The 16,748-nt window shown below is 31.0% G+C and overlaps 2 protein-coding genes across 2 annotated transcripts; both read right to left on the bottom strand.

Annotated features, from left to right (window-relative positions):
* Positions 1-875: 875 nt before the first annotated feature.
* On the bottom strand, positions 876-8,411 carry LOC130445760 (spondin-1-like). Its single transcript, XM_056781610.1, is given in 11 exon segments — positions 876-1,013; positions 1,180-1,266; positions 1,384-1,557; positions 2,514-2,766; positions 2,950-3,281; positions 4,633-4,888; positions 4,946-5,200; positions 5,342-5,740; positions 7,546-7,760; positions 7,943-8,146; positions 8,320-8,411. Coding segments are annotated over 10 exon segments (2,184 nt in total). The 5' UTR covers positions 8,127-8,146; positions 8,320-8,411; the 3' UTR covers positions 876-984.
* Positions 8,412-10,471: 2,060 nt separating this feature from the next.
* LOC130445761 (peptidoglycan-recognition protein LC-like) lies at positions 10,472-16,748 on the bottom strand. Its single transcript, XM_056781611.1, has 4 exons — positions 16,006-16,748; positions 15,020-15,395; positions 14,014-14,196; positions 10,472-11,029 (listed from the first exon to the last, which is right to left on the bottom strand). Exons 1-4 carry the CDS (start codon positions 16,102-16,104, stop codon positions 10,497-10,499), a joined length of 1,191 nt encoding a protein of 396 aa, XP_056637589.1. The 5' UTR covers positions 16,105-16,748; the 3' UTR covers positions 10,472-10,496.

The following is a 16,748-nucleotide window of genomic DNA, read 5'->3' as shown; positions in this document are numbered from 1 at the left end:
TATACAGGGTATATTAAATAAAACACAGATAAATAGAAAAAATTTTTAATAACTAATCCATTTAATATAATATATTGAAGAAATAAAGTAAATAAATCACAAAATCTAAACTATTCTCGAATTATTACACTTAACTTTTTCTAATTTGATTCTCTTTTTAGTTGCTTTCCTAAAAAATAATGAAACAAAAAATTTACAAAGAAAACCGAATATTTGGTGGAATATTTCTCTTACATACACTTTTCCCCCTTCTTCTTCTCTCTTCCTTCATAATCATTTTTGTTTTCTGTCTCGTTATGTTCTTTAGAGTTCAACGCTTATGTGACGTCATTTCCTTTTTCATGTTCTTATGAATTGTTTTATTTCGTACAATCTGAACAGTTTGGCAACGTTGTTGCGTTTAATCCCCACTTGAATAACGATTATTTGGCGGGAACAATATGCGCATTCCCCTTTTTAGTTAAATGCAATTTCTTAATTTCGAAATAATTATTTTAAAATATAACTGTATGTTTTATATATATTTGGGTATAAATAACGAAACATATATTTGAATATTCAATAATAATATCGAATATCATAAAAATAAAATATATTAATTATACTGTTGTTTAGAATTATTCCTTAACCCGGACCTGAACTATCACATGGAATGGCGCGTAAGCTGAGTTGAAATTTTCCGCGCCATTCCGTTAAAGTAGAGATGGGACTACTCATTGTTGTTTCCGTTACAGTTATAATTTAAAAAATATAAAAAAAATGTTTGTATAAAAAAATTCATCGATGTAATTCTTGAATTTATTTGATAGGCGATAATTTTTTCTGCTGCTTTTTCATTTGATCATATACAGGGTGTATTAAATAAAACACAGATAAATAGAAATAAAATTTTGATAACTAATCCATTTAATATAATATATTGAAGAAATATAGTAAATAAATCACAAAATCTAAACTATTCTCGAATTATTACACTTAATTTTTCTAATTTGATTCTCTTTTTCGTTGCATTCCTAAAAAAAACGAAACAAAAAATTTAGAAAGAAAACCGAATATTTGGTGGAATTAATTTTGGCGTTAGTGCAGCTACCAGTTAAACCCACGTGTATTATAAGTTGCATATACCCGTAACATGAAAGATCCAAAGGAACTACTAGGTGGTACACTAGAACTACTCACCCGATTTATAGTAACTGAACTTTGAACTACCAGAAAAAGATACCTTCGTCTCTTTCTTTTTTATATTCGAAGTAGACCTTAAATCATCTGAAATATGATTAGATGAACATTTAAAGATTGAGACAGGACCGTCTCAGTGATCCCAACTTCGAATATATTATTAAGAAATGAAACCAGTGTCAGATTTTCTTTTTTAGAACTTACTTTGGTATTTGGCACATAACGTTTGACATTTTTCCAAAGTATTAAAATTGTTCATATTTCCCCCGCATCCGCTGTAATTGAACAAACTGCATTGTTTTTTAGCCGTATCGAAATACCATCTATCTTCATTACTTTTACATCTTCCAGTATCTTTAGGAAGACCACAAGCCGTTTCTGCGTAAATTACAGAGATTTATATATGAAATATATTATTATTTATTTCGATAAACAAAATATCAAAGTTGTATTAAATTCTGAAGTGTAAAGCTTCCGGGCCGGTCCTGTACTGCTCTTTATTACGTTAGTAATACGAATAGTGCAACGTTGTCAAATTTAACAATTCAATTCAGTAATACGATACGTTAATAAATTCATTTTAAAATTTTTAATACAAAAATTAACATTACATTTAAAAAAATTATACAGAGTGTAACGTTTATGATTTCAATAATTTGATATATTAAGGATGTCTCTATTACATAATTAATTTGCTGTTAACGCGTTGGAAATTCTATGAATGTTATATTGGGTAACAAAAAAAATGTTTATTGTGAAACCAGATAATATATAGGGTGATATAATTAGAAATCCTGAAATAATTTTTTTTTAATAATTTCAATATTCAACTTCAATAGACCCTTGTATCAATGTAATTCTTAATTTTTCGCGAACTTGTGATAAAAAAATATAAAAGTTATAATTTATCTCCATATCGTGAATATTTCCAATAATTTTTGAAGTTTATTTCTACTTGGCAACATCGCAAATGTATTAGTCTTTCGATGTATAGAAGCTTCTTGGTATGAAACACGATAAAGTTAAAAAAATTGCTCGGGCATTAACGAAAACTAACAAAATTTTTTATATTCACGCTTAAATGCCTATTTTCCAAAACAAATTTATTGTTTGTTGCCGGCGAGGGAAAGAAATTTATAACAACAAAATTGGTTTCACAAAATGGCTTCCCAAAAACAGCTGATACGATATCGTATCAAGTTATTTATGCGCATGCTCCATCAAAATATATCTTGTGCTGCATTTTTGGGCCACGACATTTAAAAAAAACTATTAGAATTACAACGTTGCCAAGTTTTATAATGTAAATAATATAAAAAATATATTATCCATACCGTTATATTCTTTAGTGACATTCCCACATGGTTTTTCCACGCACTCGACTGTTTCCCTGGCAACGTTCAAACAGGGATCATTCGATTGGTGATTTCGATCAGAACTCGTAAAATATTCCGATATAGGAAAATATTGTTTTGTTCTATTGTCATTAATTATCGGAAAACGGTATCTTTCTTTGAAACCTTTTCCGCACGTGGAAGAACATGGAGACCAGTCAGTCCAAAACGTATAAACACAAGTTTCTTGATCCTATAATTAAGCGGAAATCAATTTCGAAGGAAGCGGTGTGCGAACTACCATAAAAAAAATAATCGAAGAGGTTTGGCGGGAAAAAGGACGGTAAGACGCCAAAACATGTGATAAAAAACGATATAGAATAATTAGCGATGTAAAGAGTCTATAATTATTAATTCAAATACGATTACTACTTACATGGGTCGTCTTTTCATCGCATACACCTCTCCCTTGACATTCCGAATTTTGTTGCAGAATCATCGGTTTGTGTTTACCGACCAAACAAGTTTTCGCGGCTAACCTGTTTTTAAATTTCCTTTCTCTCGTTTTAACACCTTTACCGCACGTGACACTACACCCCGACCATTCCAACCACGGTCCTAATTCGCACATAGGGTCGATCCGTTCCCTTACAGGAGCGATTCTGCAATATTTTTGCACCGCCTCACAACTGGCTCGTTCCGTCAGTTTCCTGTGACAATTATATTTGCTTTCTTCCTTTACGTATCGTCTTTGTTTGTATTTAACACCTATAACGTTTCCTAAATAAATGTTCTGCACTTTTAAAGATTAAATATTCAAAGACCCTCGTATATACATACACATTACATTTTTGATGATGTTTTTCGTACGCCATTGGTTAATCAGTAGAGCTAATTTCTTTCTTTCTAAACGGTTCGTCTTTCGCGAGTCTAGTAAGAAATTATTTACTTTTTTTTGTATTATAACCAGTAGGATTTTTTTCAATTGTAAACAAGCATGGCGACGCTTATTTTCATAGCACTATTTCCATATTTCTTGTTCAATTTACTAAATTGAGATTAATAATTATTTAAAAAAAATCTTCCACACCACAAACTTTGTTAAATAAAAGAAATAACACAAAGTGTATTAAACACGTAAACATAAAACGCCACGTCACAACACGATTGCCGCCATTAAAGTGAACAAACAAAATACATTATACTCAGTGTTGCCAAATCGATTTTGAAGAAGACGTTGACCGGAAGAGAAAATTTATAACATTGCATTAAGTAATAGTTTTTTGAGTGAAATAAAGAATTTAGGATAGTAAAGTTTTATTTTATTGTATAATGCAATTATTATTGATAACATTTAAAGGCTGTGGTAAATTTAATTTATACATACGTTTATTGAAATATTAAATGTACTCCTACGTTTATTGCTGTTTGTTTCTATGCCATTTTGCATTTGCATTGTTGTTTTTACAAATAACGCTACTTTATTCAAGTGAAGTAAAGTTTTTTAATTTCTAGCACTGTTGAATTGCAAATTTCATACAAATAAAACAAAATACGTAAAACTGAAGATGTTAAATCTACGTAAAAAGAGGTGGAACTGGCAACGCTGACTAGACTAGATTTTATATGGTTGCGTTCACAAACTGAAGAGAGATATTACGCATAGTTACGATCGGAATGAATCGATTTGAAGATTTAAGTATAACAAAATTCTTCCGTTTCAGTTTAGTTAAATTATACATACAAGAAACGAACAAAAAGTTGTAATTATAAGTGGAATACATAATAATTTTTGTATTATATGATGAAGTATTTATAAAAATATCGCATTCGTTATAATATCGATTATATCGATATTTCGAAACTACTGACAATTTTAAACGTCAAAGTGTATTGAAAAAGGTTAAGACTCAAGTGGAAATGTGAATAAAGTGTTTAATTGTGATATTATTTAAAGTTACGATGAAAGAATAAATAATGAACTATTGAAAAATATTAAAAGAAGTAAGAATATACCCGGAACAGAGTGATATATACAAGGTAAGTCAGTTTTCTATAACTCAAATCATAAAATTCTCGAACCACGTGTACTATACACATAAAATGTTTTTATATTTACCTCTACCGCACGTAACAGAACAAGGAGACCATTCAGACCACGGTTCCGTTTCACAATTATTAGAATTATCATCTACATCTTCCATAGTTGCCGAATCGCAAATTTTTTCATACAGTCTCTGTCTGGATATAGTCAAACGTGCCAAAGGTTTTAAACGATGCCCGCTCGTATCGAAAAACGGCGATCTCGGATCATTAGGGAAATTACTTTTTAACCTTCGTATCGGTTGTCGAGGCGATGACGGTAAATCTGGAGACTGAAATTTCTAGTCACTTGATTTGTACATATATACAGGACGTCTCGAAATAATTACCAAATAGGTGATTCCGTCGTCGGTTCCAATATCCCACGGGTACAAATTCAGCCTCTTGGATTCGATCCAAGTGCAGTTCCGAAGACATAACTCCAAACCGGAAACACCGACGATCCAATCAGGAGACGGATCGATCATTGAAACGATCGACATGAGGTGGTGACGGTTATCCACCCTAAATACCGCGAAGGTTCGTCCCGTTATATTAGGGTAACTTACGCCCCTCGCTTTTATTATTGTTCTAATATGGTCGCTCTGGATAGAAAAAAAAAATTTCACAAGAAAATGTCGATATTGCAGCGACATCTATTAGTGACATTATAAAGTTGGATTTAAATGGTGTATTGTCGTCAAAAACGGGAATTTATGAAAAAATTTCGTTATTAAAATGGGTACCTTGGATTTTAATTCGCTTTCCAGCATCCTGGTGTTACCATGTTCGGCCAATTGTCGTAGTCCTTCGCTGGCGAATCCGCCATAATTCCAAAACGTGTAATTCACCGTATGGGAAGCGCCGATTATATCGCTGAATCTCGTTAATCATCCTTCCGAAGGAAAATCTTTCGGATGCGTATTTCTCGACCACAAACCTTCGAATATCACCTCGTATTTAGCCTCGTCGCAGGCGCAACAATGTTTCATAAGTTTAGGTTGGACGTCGTCGTCGTCCGGCGATTCCGCGCATAAAATTTTCGTCAATTCCCCGTCTTCGCTATACCAATTGTCGACAGATTCCACAACTGTAGCTCGAAATTTAATACAACCGTTTATCCTCGAAGGAGCCATCCAAAGTATCTGAAATATTGATAAACTCAATTTGGAAACACCCCCGTATCATACGTTGAATTTGCTTTGAGACTGTTCGCGAAAAATCTTACGGAAGTTGTAATTGTATGTCATAGTTCTCATGATTGATGAAAACAATGTTGCCAGGTCTACAAATCCAATTGTATATTAGTTTTAATATTTTATACACAGGGGCGGACTTTTGATACGTTTATTTTTAAATATGAATTCTAAAAAAAATTTGTCACTGTTTTAAATTATCGTAATCAATTTTTACAAACATCAAAGTTGATAAAAATTAATAAAATAAAATAAATAAAAATTTTAAACTGTTTAAATTGTTACGTAGAATTTGCTTTGAGACTGTTCGCGAAAAATCTTACGGAAGTTGTAATTGTATGTCATAGTTGTCATGATTGATGAAAACAATGTTGCCAGGTCTACAAATCCAATTGTATATTACAGTTTTAATATTTTATACACAGGGACGGATTTTTGATACGCTTATTTTTAAACATGAATTCTAAAAAAAATTTGTCACTGTTTTAAATTATCGTAATCAATTTTTACAAACATCAAAGTTGATAAAAATTAATAAAATAAAATAAATAAAAATTTTAAACTGTTTAAATTGTTACGTAGAATTTGCTTTGAGGCTGTTCGCGAAAAATCTTACGGAAGTTGTAATTGTATGTCATAGTTGTCATGATTGATGAAAACAATGTTGCCAGGTCTACAAATCCAATTGTATATTACAGTTTTAATGTTTTATACACAGGGGCGGATTTTTGGTACGTTTATTTTTAAATATGAATTCTAAAAAAAATTTGTCACTGTTTTAAATTATCGTAATCAATTTTTACAAACATCAAAGTTGATAAAAATTAATAAAATAAAATAAATAAAAATTTTAAACTGTTTAAATTGTTACGTAGAATTTGCTTTGAGGCTGTTCGCGAAAAATCTTACGGAAGTTGTAATTGTATGTCATAGTTGTCATGATTGATGAAAACAATGTTGCCAGGTCTACAAATCCAATTGTATATTACAGTTTTAATGTTTTATACACAGGGGCGGATTTTTGGTACGTTTATTTTTAAATATGAATTCTAAAAAAAATTTGTCACTGTTTTAAATTATCGTAATCAATTTTTACAAACATCAAAGTTGATAAAAATTAATAAAATAAAATAAATAAAAATTTTAAACTGTTTAAATTGTTACGTAGAATTTGCTTTGAGGCTGTTCGCGAAAAATCTTACGGAAGTTGTAATTGTATGTCATAGTTGTCATGATTGATGAAAACAATGTTGCCAGGTCTACAAATCCAATTGTATATTACAGTTTTAATGTTTTATACACAGGGGCGGATTTTTGGTACGTTTATTTTTAAATATGAATTCTAAAAAAAATTTGTCACTGTTTTAAATTATCGTAATCAATTTTTACAAACATCAAAGTTGATAAAAATTAATAAAATAAAATAAATAAAAATTTTAAACTGTTTAAATTGTTACGTAGCAAATGTAGAATTTGCTTTGAGACTGTTCGCGAAAAATCTTACGGAAGTTGTAATTGTATGTCATAGTTGTCATGATTGATGAAAACAATGTTGCCAGGTCTACAAATCCAATTGTATATTACAGTTTTAATATTTTATACACAGGGACGGATTTTTGATACGCTTATTTTTAAACATGAATTCTAAAAAAAAATTTGTCACTGTTTTAAATTAAAAATTTTAAACTAAAATAATCTTTACGTCAAAAATGATTATTGTTACGTGGCAAATTGTATGAACGGACTGTACCTACTTGGATTTCCGTTTTGGGTTGCGGATCCGCTTGTATCACCGCGTTCTGACAACTGTCACTGAACTTTGTCAGGGTATCCCCGTAAAGTTGTATCGTTCCAATAACTGTCGATTCCGATTCAATGTCTTTTTCGAATTTTTCGTTGGTTAGAGATATAATAAAATGTGTAAATTTGATTTGAGAACCATTATACTTGTTAGCTCCTTTCAGAATCACTGTAAACATAAAGAAAATGGAAACCGCCCGACTGAACGTTCGATATGAGTCAGACCATCACGTTTAAACAACGTTGCCAGATTTCGATTTTTATTATCTCGGACATATATTAATTTTAATCTCACGAAAACTTTATATAATATTAAAATTAGAAGTAGTAACGGTGTAATATTTTACTTACCTGTATATTGTTCTTTCGGGATATAGTATTCGGGATTTCCCGATATTTCTATTCGGTATCTGTCGGTATCTTTTAATTTTGGTGAAGTAACACCTTCGGGTATCATATCGCATCTCAAACCTATGCTAGACCTTGTAGATTTTGAAAAAAATATTAGAATCCATATTTTGATAACAAATTTCATTATTGAAGATGGATAACGATCTAAAATATACGTTTATCTATGTTTCTTTATGTAAAATATTGTTTTGAAATACTTAACAAAGGTAAATCCCACCTCTATACAAATATAATTTGACATTCGTCCCTGTATGATATGCTTATCTTTTACACTTGATATTTTAACTGAATTCGTTAACAGAAATTAATAAACTTACTTAAAAAAATCCTGGATAATGTAAATATTAAATTACACTTATTATAACCTGAGAAATATCGACTGAAATACACAATGCCGCAGCGGAAGCAAACAAAGCATATATATATACTCATTTCCCCTCCTTAAAATCCCTTGTTTCCCAGTGGATAAGCCTCAGAGACGGATTGAGAATATTTTAAAACAAAGTGTTATGTAAATAAAACTTATAACGCGATAATAACATCAAAATATGTCATGTCATGAAATTGTTAAAAAAAACTATTATTTTTGTTTCATTAATTTTCCATGGGATTTGTTAAAAATATGTAAATTATCGAAATAAAAATAAATATTTACAACTTGTCTATATTGTGTTGCGAACTCGGTCGCTTGCTCCGGTCCTGTCGTCGATTCAACTGCGCCGGTGCAATAAGCGAGTGTTAACGCCCACCAGACTTTTGGCCACAAGTTGATAGAAAACGTGTATTATATATATTATTGTGATCATTTAAAATATTAATTAAATAATACACTTTTTAAAATTAAACCAATACGTAACTGCATATTCAATGCATAGTTATTGTCTATAAACAGTAAATAAACAGATTTATCGGGTTGAATCGATATAAACATCGGGAGTGAAATCGATATATCGATGTATAACGAATGTCCTTGAAGTCTCAAGAAATAATTTACATAAATGTGAGGTTAAAAAATTTGATCAATTATTTTGAACGAATAAAACTTCAAATTTAGTGTTTTTAACGCAAATTTAAGAAAAAACTGTTGTTGGTAATTACGTCGATATGTATTCTTCAGTGTTTTATAACTATATAAGTTTGAAAAAGTGTTTTATTATAATAATGACAAGTTTTAAAGTGGATTACCGCAGGAAGTACGGGATTTAGTGACGAATGGCTGGCTAGTTGATTGGAATTTGATAAAATTAATTCGTTTTCTGTGTTTAAGAGACCCAACCTAACCTGTAAATTATTTTCAAAAGACTTTTGCATTTCTTCTCACTATTTATCAAGTTGTGTTTAAGTAAGTACAAATTTTGAATTAATAATATACAGTGAATGTTTTTTTTTTAATTGGGTTATATACGAAAAAAGATAATTTTATAATCGCATCGGCTCTAGAAAATAAAAATAATCAAATCTTAATGAATTTTTGTTTAAATCTTTTAATTAATGAGAAAAAAAAGGTGGAATTATGCTAATTTAAGGTTTCGTGTAGTTTTATGAGTTATAAATGGCGATTTTTCAAATATAATCGTTTCTAATTTTCTCGTGAAACAACACACATTTTTTTTTTTTCGATTATCTACACAAAAAATTGACATTTTGAAAAAAAAACCATGTGAAATGTTGATTTATTGATTGTTTACATATAAATTTTTGATTATTTTTTTTAATCTGTTCGTTTTTTCGAGTACAATAATTCTAGAACGTTACAGAACCTTCCTAAAGTGTCTAGTAACGGACAACTCCCATCAAATTACAGTTAACTTCTGAAAAACATCTGAAACGATTGTTTAGTTCAAAATAATAGATGGAACCATCGATGTTTGAATAGTTTTTACTACATTTAAATTTGACAGCCATTTTTAGATGACGTATATCCGTCATATTATAGTTTCCTCTGCATTAAGTTATGTTAGATGGCGTGCGGCTGTGTACCCGTTCCCAAACTCATTGAATCGGATTATTGTTCAGTTAATACCAAGATTTTATGGAATATAAATGGTTTTAAGGGGGAAAAACAATTAATTTTCGATTATTCATATATTTGATTATCATTTTACACTTTAATATCTCTCCTGATTGAATATTTATTCTATTCGCGTTTTTATTGCGAATATCGAGATATGTTTCGTCATTTGTTCGACGCAGTTTATTGGTCCAAGTCAGGTTTCCACTTAATGGAGCCGTTAGATGGCGTGCGGCTGTGTACCCGTTCCCAATAACCTTTTTTTTCCCGCGTTATTTTCGTAAATTCGATGATTTTGGTTAACAAACTCGTTGAGTCGGATTACTGTACAGTTAATAACAAGATTTTATGGAATATAAGTGGGGTTTAAGTGGAAAAAAACAATTAATTTTCGATTATTCATTTATTTGATTCAAAAATAAATCATTTTACACTTTATATTCGCGAATATCGAGAAATTTTTCATAATTTGTCCAATTGTGTTCAACTCAGTTTATTAGTCCAATGCGTCCAAGTCTTGATGACGTCGTAAAACGCCTTTCCAGGACTTTCCGTTCCAGAAAGCTGCCTAGCAGCCAATATTTTGTAATCGTTCGTTAAGTATCCCAATCTGACTCCCAAATCGGCTAGATTATTGAAAGCGTTTATCATTTTTTCATTGGGTACTTCCGCGTTGAAAGTACCGATGAATCCGATACCGAGACTGATGGAATTGTAAGCGTACGTATGAGCCCCGACTTTAGTCCAACCTCTGCCTTCGTAAACGGCCCCGTCGCCGCCTATGAGGAAATTGTAGGCTATATCGCTCCAGGATTTGCTTTCCATGTGGAAAGTTTGTATCGTACGCGTCTGGAAAACGCACTGGGCTTGAGAACTGCAAGATTCGGTGGCCGTATGTTGGATAATTATCAACGAGACCGGTGTGGTTAGTTTGTCTATGGGTTCAGAAGGGGGTTGCGCCAACCACCCCAGTCGGGAAACTATTCGGACTTTTTTACTTAGGGCCGCGTATCCGTCTATAAAAAGAAATAATAATTGAAAGATTTTTGAGGTTAGGATGTTTCTTTTGATTTAGCGGCACGTCTTAGCACTTATAGAAATACCGCTGGTTTGAGCCGTTTTGGATATTTAGTTTCTGTATGTTTGTTTTAAATCACGCATAATTACGTGATTTAAAGGAAACATGATGAAAAACGGCAACATTTGGTGTTTTTCCGTCTGGTCCACGCATTACCTTAGATCAACCACAATATGTATCAGATCTAGTCCCCTGCGATGTTTTCCTTAATGAATATGTTAAAATTCTTTTAAAAAAAGATCGATGCTTAAATCGATTCGAATCGCAACCTGATGAATCGATTCATGAAAAAATCGGGGTCAAAAAGATCGATTTCCAAAAAATCGATTTCCAAGAAATGGAGATTTAAGAAATCGATTTTCAGAAAATCGGGGTCAAAAAGATCGATTTCTAAAAAATCGATTTCCAAGAAATGGAGATTTAAGAAATCGATTTTCAAAAAATCGAGGACTAAGAAAACGATTTTCAAAAAATCGGGGTCAAAAAGATCGATTTCTAAAAAATCGATTTTCAAAAATCGATTTCCAAGAAATGGAGATTTAAGAAATCGATTTTCAAAAAATCGGGGTCAAAAAGATCGATTTCTAAAAAATCGATTTCCAAGAAATGGAGATTTCAGAAATCGATTTTCAAAAAATCGGGGTCAAAAAGATCGATTTCTAAAAAATCGATTTCCAAGAAATGGAGATTTAAGAAATCGATTTTCAAAAAATCGAGGACTAAGAAATCGAATTCCAAAAAATCGAGGACTAAGAAATCGAATTTCAAAAAATCGAGGTCAAAAAGATCGATTTCTAAAAAATCGAGGACTAAGAAATCGATTTTCGGAAAATCGGGGTCAAAAAGATCGATTTTCAAAAATCGATTTCCAAGAAATGGAGATTTAAGAAATCGATTTTCAAAAAATCGGGGTCAAAAAGATCGATTTCTAAAAAATCGATTTCCAAGGAATGGAGATTTAAGAAATCGATTTTCAAAAAATCGGGGTCAAAAAGATCGATTTCTAAAAAATCGATTTCCAAGAAATGGAGATTTAAGAAATCGATTTTCAAAAAATCGGGGTCAAAAAGATCGATTTCTAAAAAATCGATTTCCAAGGAATGGAGATTTAAGAAATCGATTTTCAAAAAATCGGGGTCAAAAAGATCGATTTCTAAAAAATCGATTTTCAAAAATCGATTTCCAAGAAATGGAGATTTAAGAAATCGATTTTCAAAAAATCGGGGTCAAAAAGATCGATTTCTAAAAAATCGATTTCCAGGGAATGGAGATTTAAGAAATCGATTTTCAAAAAATCGGGGTCAAAAAGATCGATTTCTAAAAAATCGATTTTCAAAAATCGATTTCCAAGAAATGGAGATTTAAGAAATCGATTTTCAAAAAATCGAGGACTAAGAAATCGAATTCCAAAAAATCGAGATCAAAAAGATCGATTTCTAAAAAATCGAGGACTAAGAAATCGATTTTCAGAAAATCGGGGTCAAAAAGATCGATTTCTAAAAAATCGATTTCCAAGGAATGGAGATTTAAGAAATCGATTTTCAAAAAATCGGGGTCAAAAAGATCGATTTCTAAAAAATCGATTTCCAAGGAATGGAGATTTAAGAAATCGATTTTCAAAAAATCGGGGTCAAAAAGATCGATTTCTAAAAAATCGATTTCCAGGGAATGGAGATTTAAGAAATCGATTTTCAAAAAATCGGGGTCAAAAAGATCGATTTCTAAAAAATCGATTTTCAAAAATCGATTTCCAAGAAATGGAGATTTAAGAAATCGATTTTCAAAAAATCGAGGACTAAGAAATCGAATTCCAAAAAATCGAGATCAAAAAGATCGATTTCTAAAAAATCGAGGACTAAGAAATCGATTTTCAGAAAATCGGGGTCAAAAAGATCGATTTCTAAAAAATCGAGGACTAAGAAATCGATTTTCAGAAAATCGGGGTCAAAAAGATCGATTTTCAAAAATCGATTTCCAAGAAATGGAGATTTAAGAAATCGATTTTCAAAAAATCGGGGTCAAAAAGATCGATTTCTAAAAAATCGATTTCCAAGGAATGGAGATTTAAGAAATCGATTTTCAAAAAATCGGGGTCAAAAAGATCGATTTCTAAAAAATCGATTTTCAAAAATCGATTTCCAAGAAATGAAGATTTAAGAAATCGATTTTCAAAAAATCGAGGACTAAGAAATCGAATTCCAAAAAATCGAGATCAAAAAGATCGATTTCTAAAAAATTGAGGACTAAGAAATCGATTTTCAGAAAATCGGGGTCAAAAAGATCGATTTCTAAAAAATCGAGGACTAAGAAATCGATTTCCAAGAAATGGAGATTTAGAAATCGATTTTCAAAAAATCGAGGTCTAAGAACTCGATTTCCAAAAAATCTAGATGTAAAAGATCGATTTCCAAAAAATCTAGGTCAAAAAGATCGATTTCCAAAAAATCGAGGTCAAAAAGATCGATTTCCAAACAAACGAGGTCAAAAATATTGATTTCCAGAAAATCGAGGACTAAGTAATCGATTTTCAGAAAATCGAGGTCAAAAAGATCGATTTCTAAAAAATCGAGGACTAAGAAATTGATTTTCAAAAAAACGAGGACTAAGAAATCGATTTCCAAAAAATCGAGGACAAAAAGATCGATTTCCAAACAATCGAGGTCAAAAAAATCGATTTTCAAAAAATCGAGGTCAAAAAGATCGATTTCCAAAAAATCGAAATATAAAAGATCGTGGATACTCAGTTTCCGTATTAAAAATTTATTATTAATTAAACTAACCAAAATTGATGCATAATTCGACAACCTAACCTCAAACATACACGGAACACAAATGGGTACAACAGTGGCCATTAAAATTTTTGTTCAAAATTGTCAAAATTTGTTTTCATTTCAATATTCATTGAAAATAAGAGTGAAGTACCTGATTGGTAATCGATTGGTTGATCTTTGTCTTCTTCTTCCACAACGTTCACTCTATTATCTAAAGGAATAGATTTTACTTGATATTTCCATATTAGGATAGCTGAAATTATTGTAATGGACACCAATATGAGTACCATAAAGAAAATAGTGTTTTTGGGAAACGTTTTAATCCATTCCGCACCTGAAATAATGTGGAATTTCAATTTGCGTACGTTAATTTTGATGGAACGTCGTATAAATTTGGCAACCGCCAACCAAATAACAACGTTAACATTAATCACAAAAATATTTTCGTGCATATCAGCTGTTTTTGATATAGCACGTACTAAATTGTTGAAATAACGATATTCACACAAATTTTCAGTCGAAATTGTCATTATTAAACTAAATAAATGTTGAAACAAAAGCTTTTTTCGATAAAAATTATCATTATTATTACATTCTACATAAATATATGTTAATTATTCGCGCCATTTTGGACAACTGTCAATGACCGCGTTCTCCCAGCCGGTAAACTGTTTCTCAGACTTACTCTGTTGCCAAATGTACATTGGAAATTGAAGAATTAAATTAATCATTTTCAAATCATATTTATTACGACCGTTAACATATTTCAACGTTACGTAATTTTTTTTCTACGAGGTAGAGGTTTATGTTTACTAAATTCAAGAAACAAAAGCTTTTTTTTCATTACATTCTACATAAATTTGTTAATCAATCGCGCCATTTTGGACAACTGTCAATGACCGCGTTCTCCCAGCCGGTAAACTGTTGTTCAGACTTACTCTGTTGCCAAACGTACATTGGAAATTGAAGAATTGAATTAATCATTTACAAATCATATTTATTACGATCGTTAACATTTTTTAACGTTACGTAATTTTTTTTCTACGAGGTAAACACAAAAATTGTTATTTACACATGTATGAGTCTAGCGTTTAATAGATAACGAAAAGTTTTGTTAACGAAATTCAAATATAATTAATCGTTCATTATAATTTTACCTTTATTTAAACGACTCGTAGCCGTAATTTCATTCTCTTGTACTCTCTCCTGTAATTTACGTTCCGACGTCGAGACTTCTCGATCATTTTGGAAAGCTTCATTGGCAACACCGCAATCCGTTTGTAAGATACCGTTTAAACCAATAACATCGTTGTTTAAATCACTTTTGGGATAGACGAATTGTTTTATAGTAACAGGTCCTTTGTAAACTGTTTTATTACCGAAATGTACGTCATTCGAATTCACTACGTTTACACTACCGAAATTGGGTACGTTTAATTCGTCCTTGACGACAACGGCGTTATCGTATTCATCGTCACTTTCGTCTTCTTCTCTAAACGATTCTTCAGTTGTGGATAAACTAACACACTCCACCTGTAACGTCCGCCATCAACAAAAATGTTTAATAAGACGTAAAGTAGTTGTTTAATTCGTTTTACTGAAGTATTAGTGACTTGGCAACGTTGTTGTAGTAAAACAATAAAAAGTAAAACGTTAAAATGATAAATAAATAAACATTTATCCAATGATGTAGAAATATTTTATGAAAATAACAATAGAATCGATTCAGAATTATAAGTGAACGTCACCAAACTCGTTCGGAATTATAACCTCGAACAAAGTTATTCGAGAATGAATTGAATCACCGCGAGTTCGTTAAAACAATGTTGTCATATCTCAATGATATTGGCACATACATTTCTTGTTTAATACGCAATAATTTGCATATTAAATAGAAAAAAAGTTGATAAATTTAGTGGTATTTCAATTATCTATAATTAATAACGAAATTAGAATTATTTTAAGCGAGATTACTTGAGTAAATAATTATGTTTGTTATGTACAAAATATTGACGAAAGGAAACGTTGATGAGTCATACGGCGAAGATAAAACAACTTCTAGATTTATCGTTGAATCGGTTAGTAACAATAATTTCTTTAAAAAGTCCGTTTTCGAAATTGTATGTTATTATAATAATTTTACCTGATTAATTTGTTTGTTATGCACTTCGAGGCCGCCATCTTGGAAATTAGAATTCGATTTAGACGAAATAACATACGGCATTACTTCCAATCCAACCATTTGTTTTATACACGCACTTTTGTATTTATAATTTCACATTTTTCTCACGACGTATTATCATTATTAACTTCTGTATATGACTGGTAAATAGCGATCAGGTTGACGACGATTTCTCGTTAACGGCAACGATGTTGGTATGAGAGCTTCTCACAAATTAATGTTTTCGTAGTAATCACATTTAATATGACAATAAAAGATAAGCCCGATGTCGTACTGCAGCATAATTACGATTTATTTTTATTGTTTAATTGATTTTTCTTTATCTGTCATGGCCATCGAGATACCAAGGCGTCCAGGTTTTGTATACACAAATTAACATTCACTCAATCACTATGAAAACCTTACAAAATGGATATTTTTCGTATTTCGTGATTTTTTCTCCGTTTTGCGAGGTTTTTTATTACCGAAACGTTTATTGTATTATCTAATTATATTAAATACAACTTTTTTTTAATTCTTCGTATAATTTCTTTTGTAAAAAAGTCTAGATATTGTATTTATGATAACAGATTCATCTATGGTTCTAAACTGCAATGAAAAAGTTAACTCGACCTTGTGTCTTAGCGATCTTGCACGACTGAACACGATCGTATATTCGCCTGGGTGCTATAAAAAATCGATTATGCCATAAATGGTTTTCGATG

This window comes from Diorhabda sublineata, chromosome 6, assembly GCF_026230105.1.
Source record: "Diorhabda sublineata isolate icDioSubl1.1 chromosome 6, icDioSubl1.1, whole genome shotgun sequence".
NCBI lineage: Eukaryota > Metazoa > Arthropoda > Insecta > Coleoptera > Chrysomelidae > Diorhabda > Diorhabda sublineata.
This window is presented reverse-complemented; position numbering and strand designations above follow the sequence as displayed.

What these genes read in the sequence shown, in the direction of transcription:
- LOC130445761 (XM_056781611.1), bottom strand. Translation starts at nt 16,104, where the DNA reads ATGGTTGGATTGGAAGTAATGCCGTATGTTATTTCGTCTAAATCGAAT. An exon ending in ATAACAAACAAATTAATCAG is followed by an intron (nt 15,396 to 16,005) that starts GTAAAATTATTA and finishes CGGACGTTACAG; the next exon opens with GTGGAGTGTGTTAGTTTATC. An exon ending in TACGAGTCGTTTAAATAAAG is followed by an intron (nt 14,197 to 15,019) that starts GTAAAATTATAA and finishes ACATTATTTCAG; the next exon opens with GTGCGGAATGGATTAAAACG.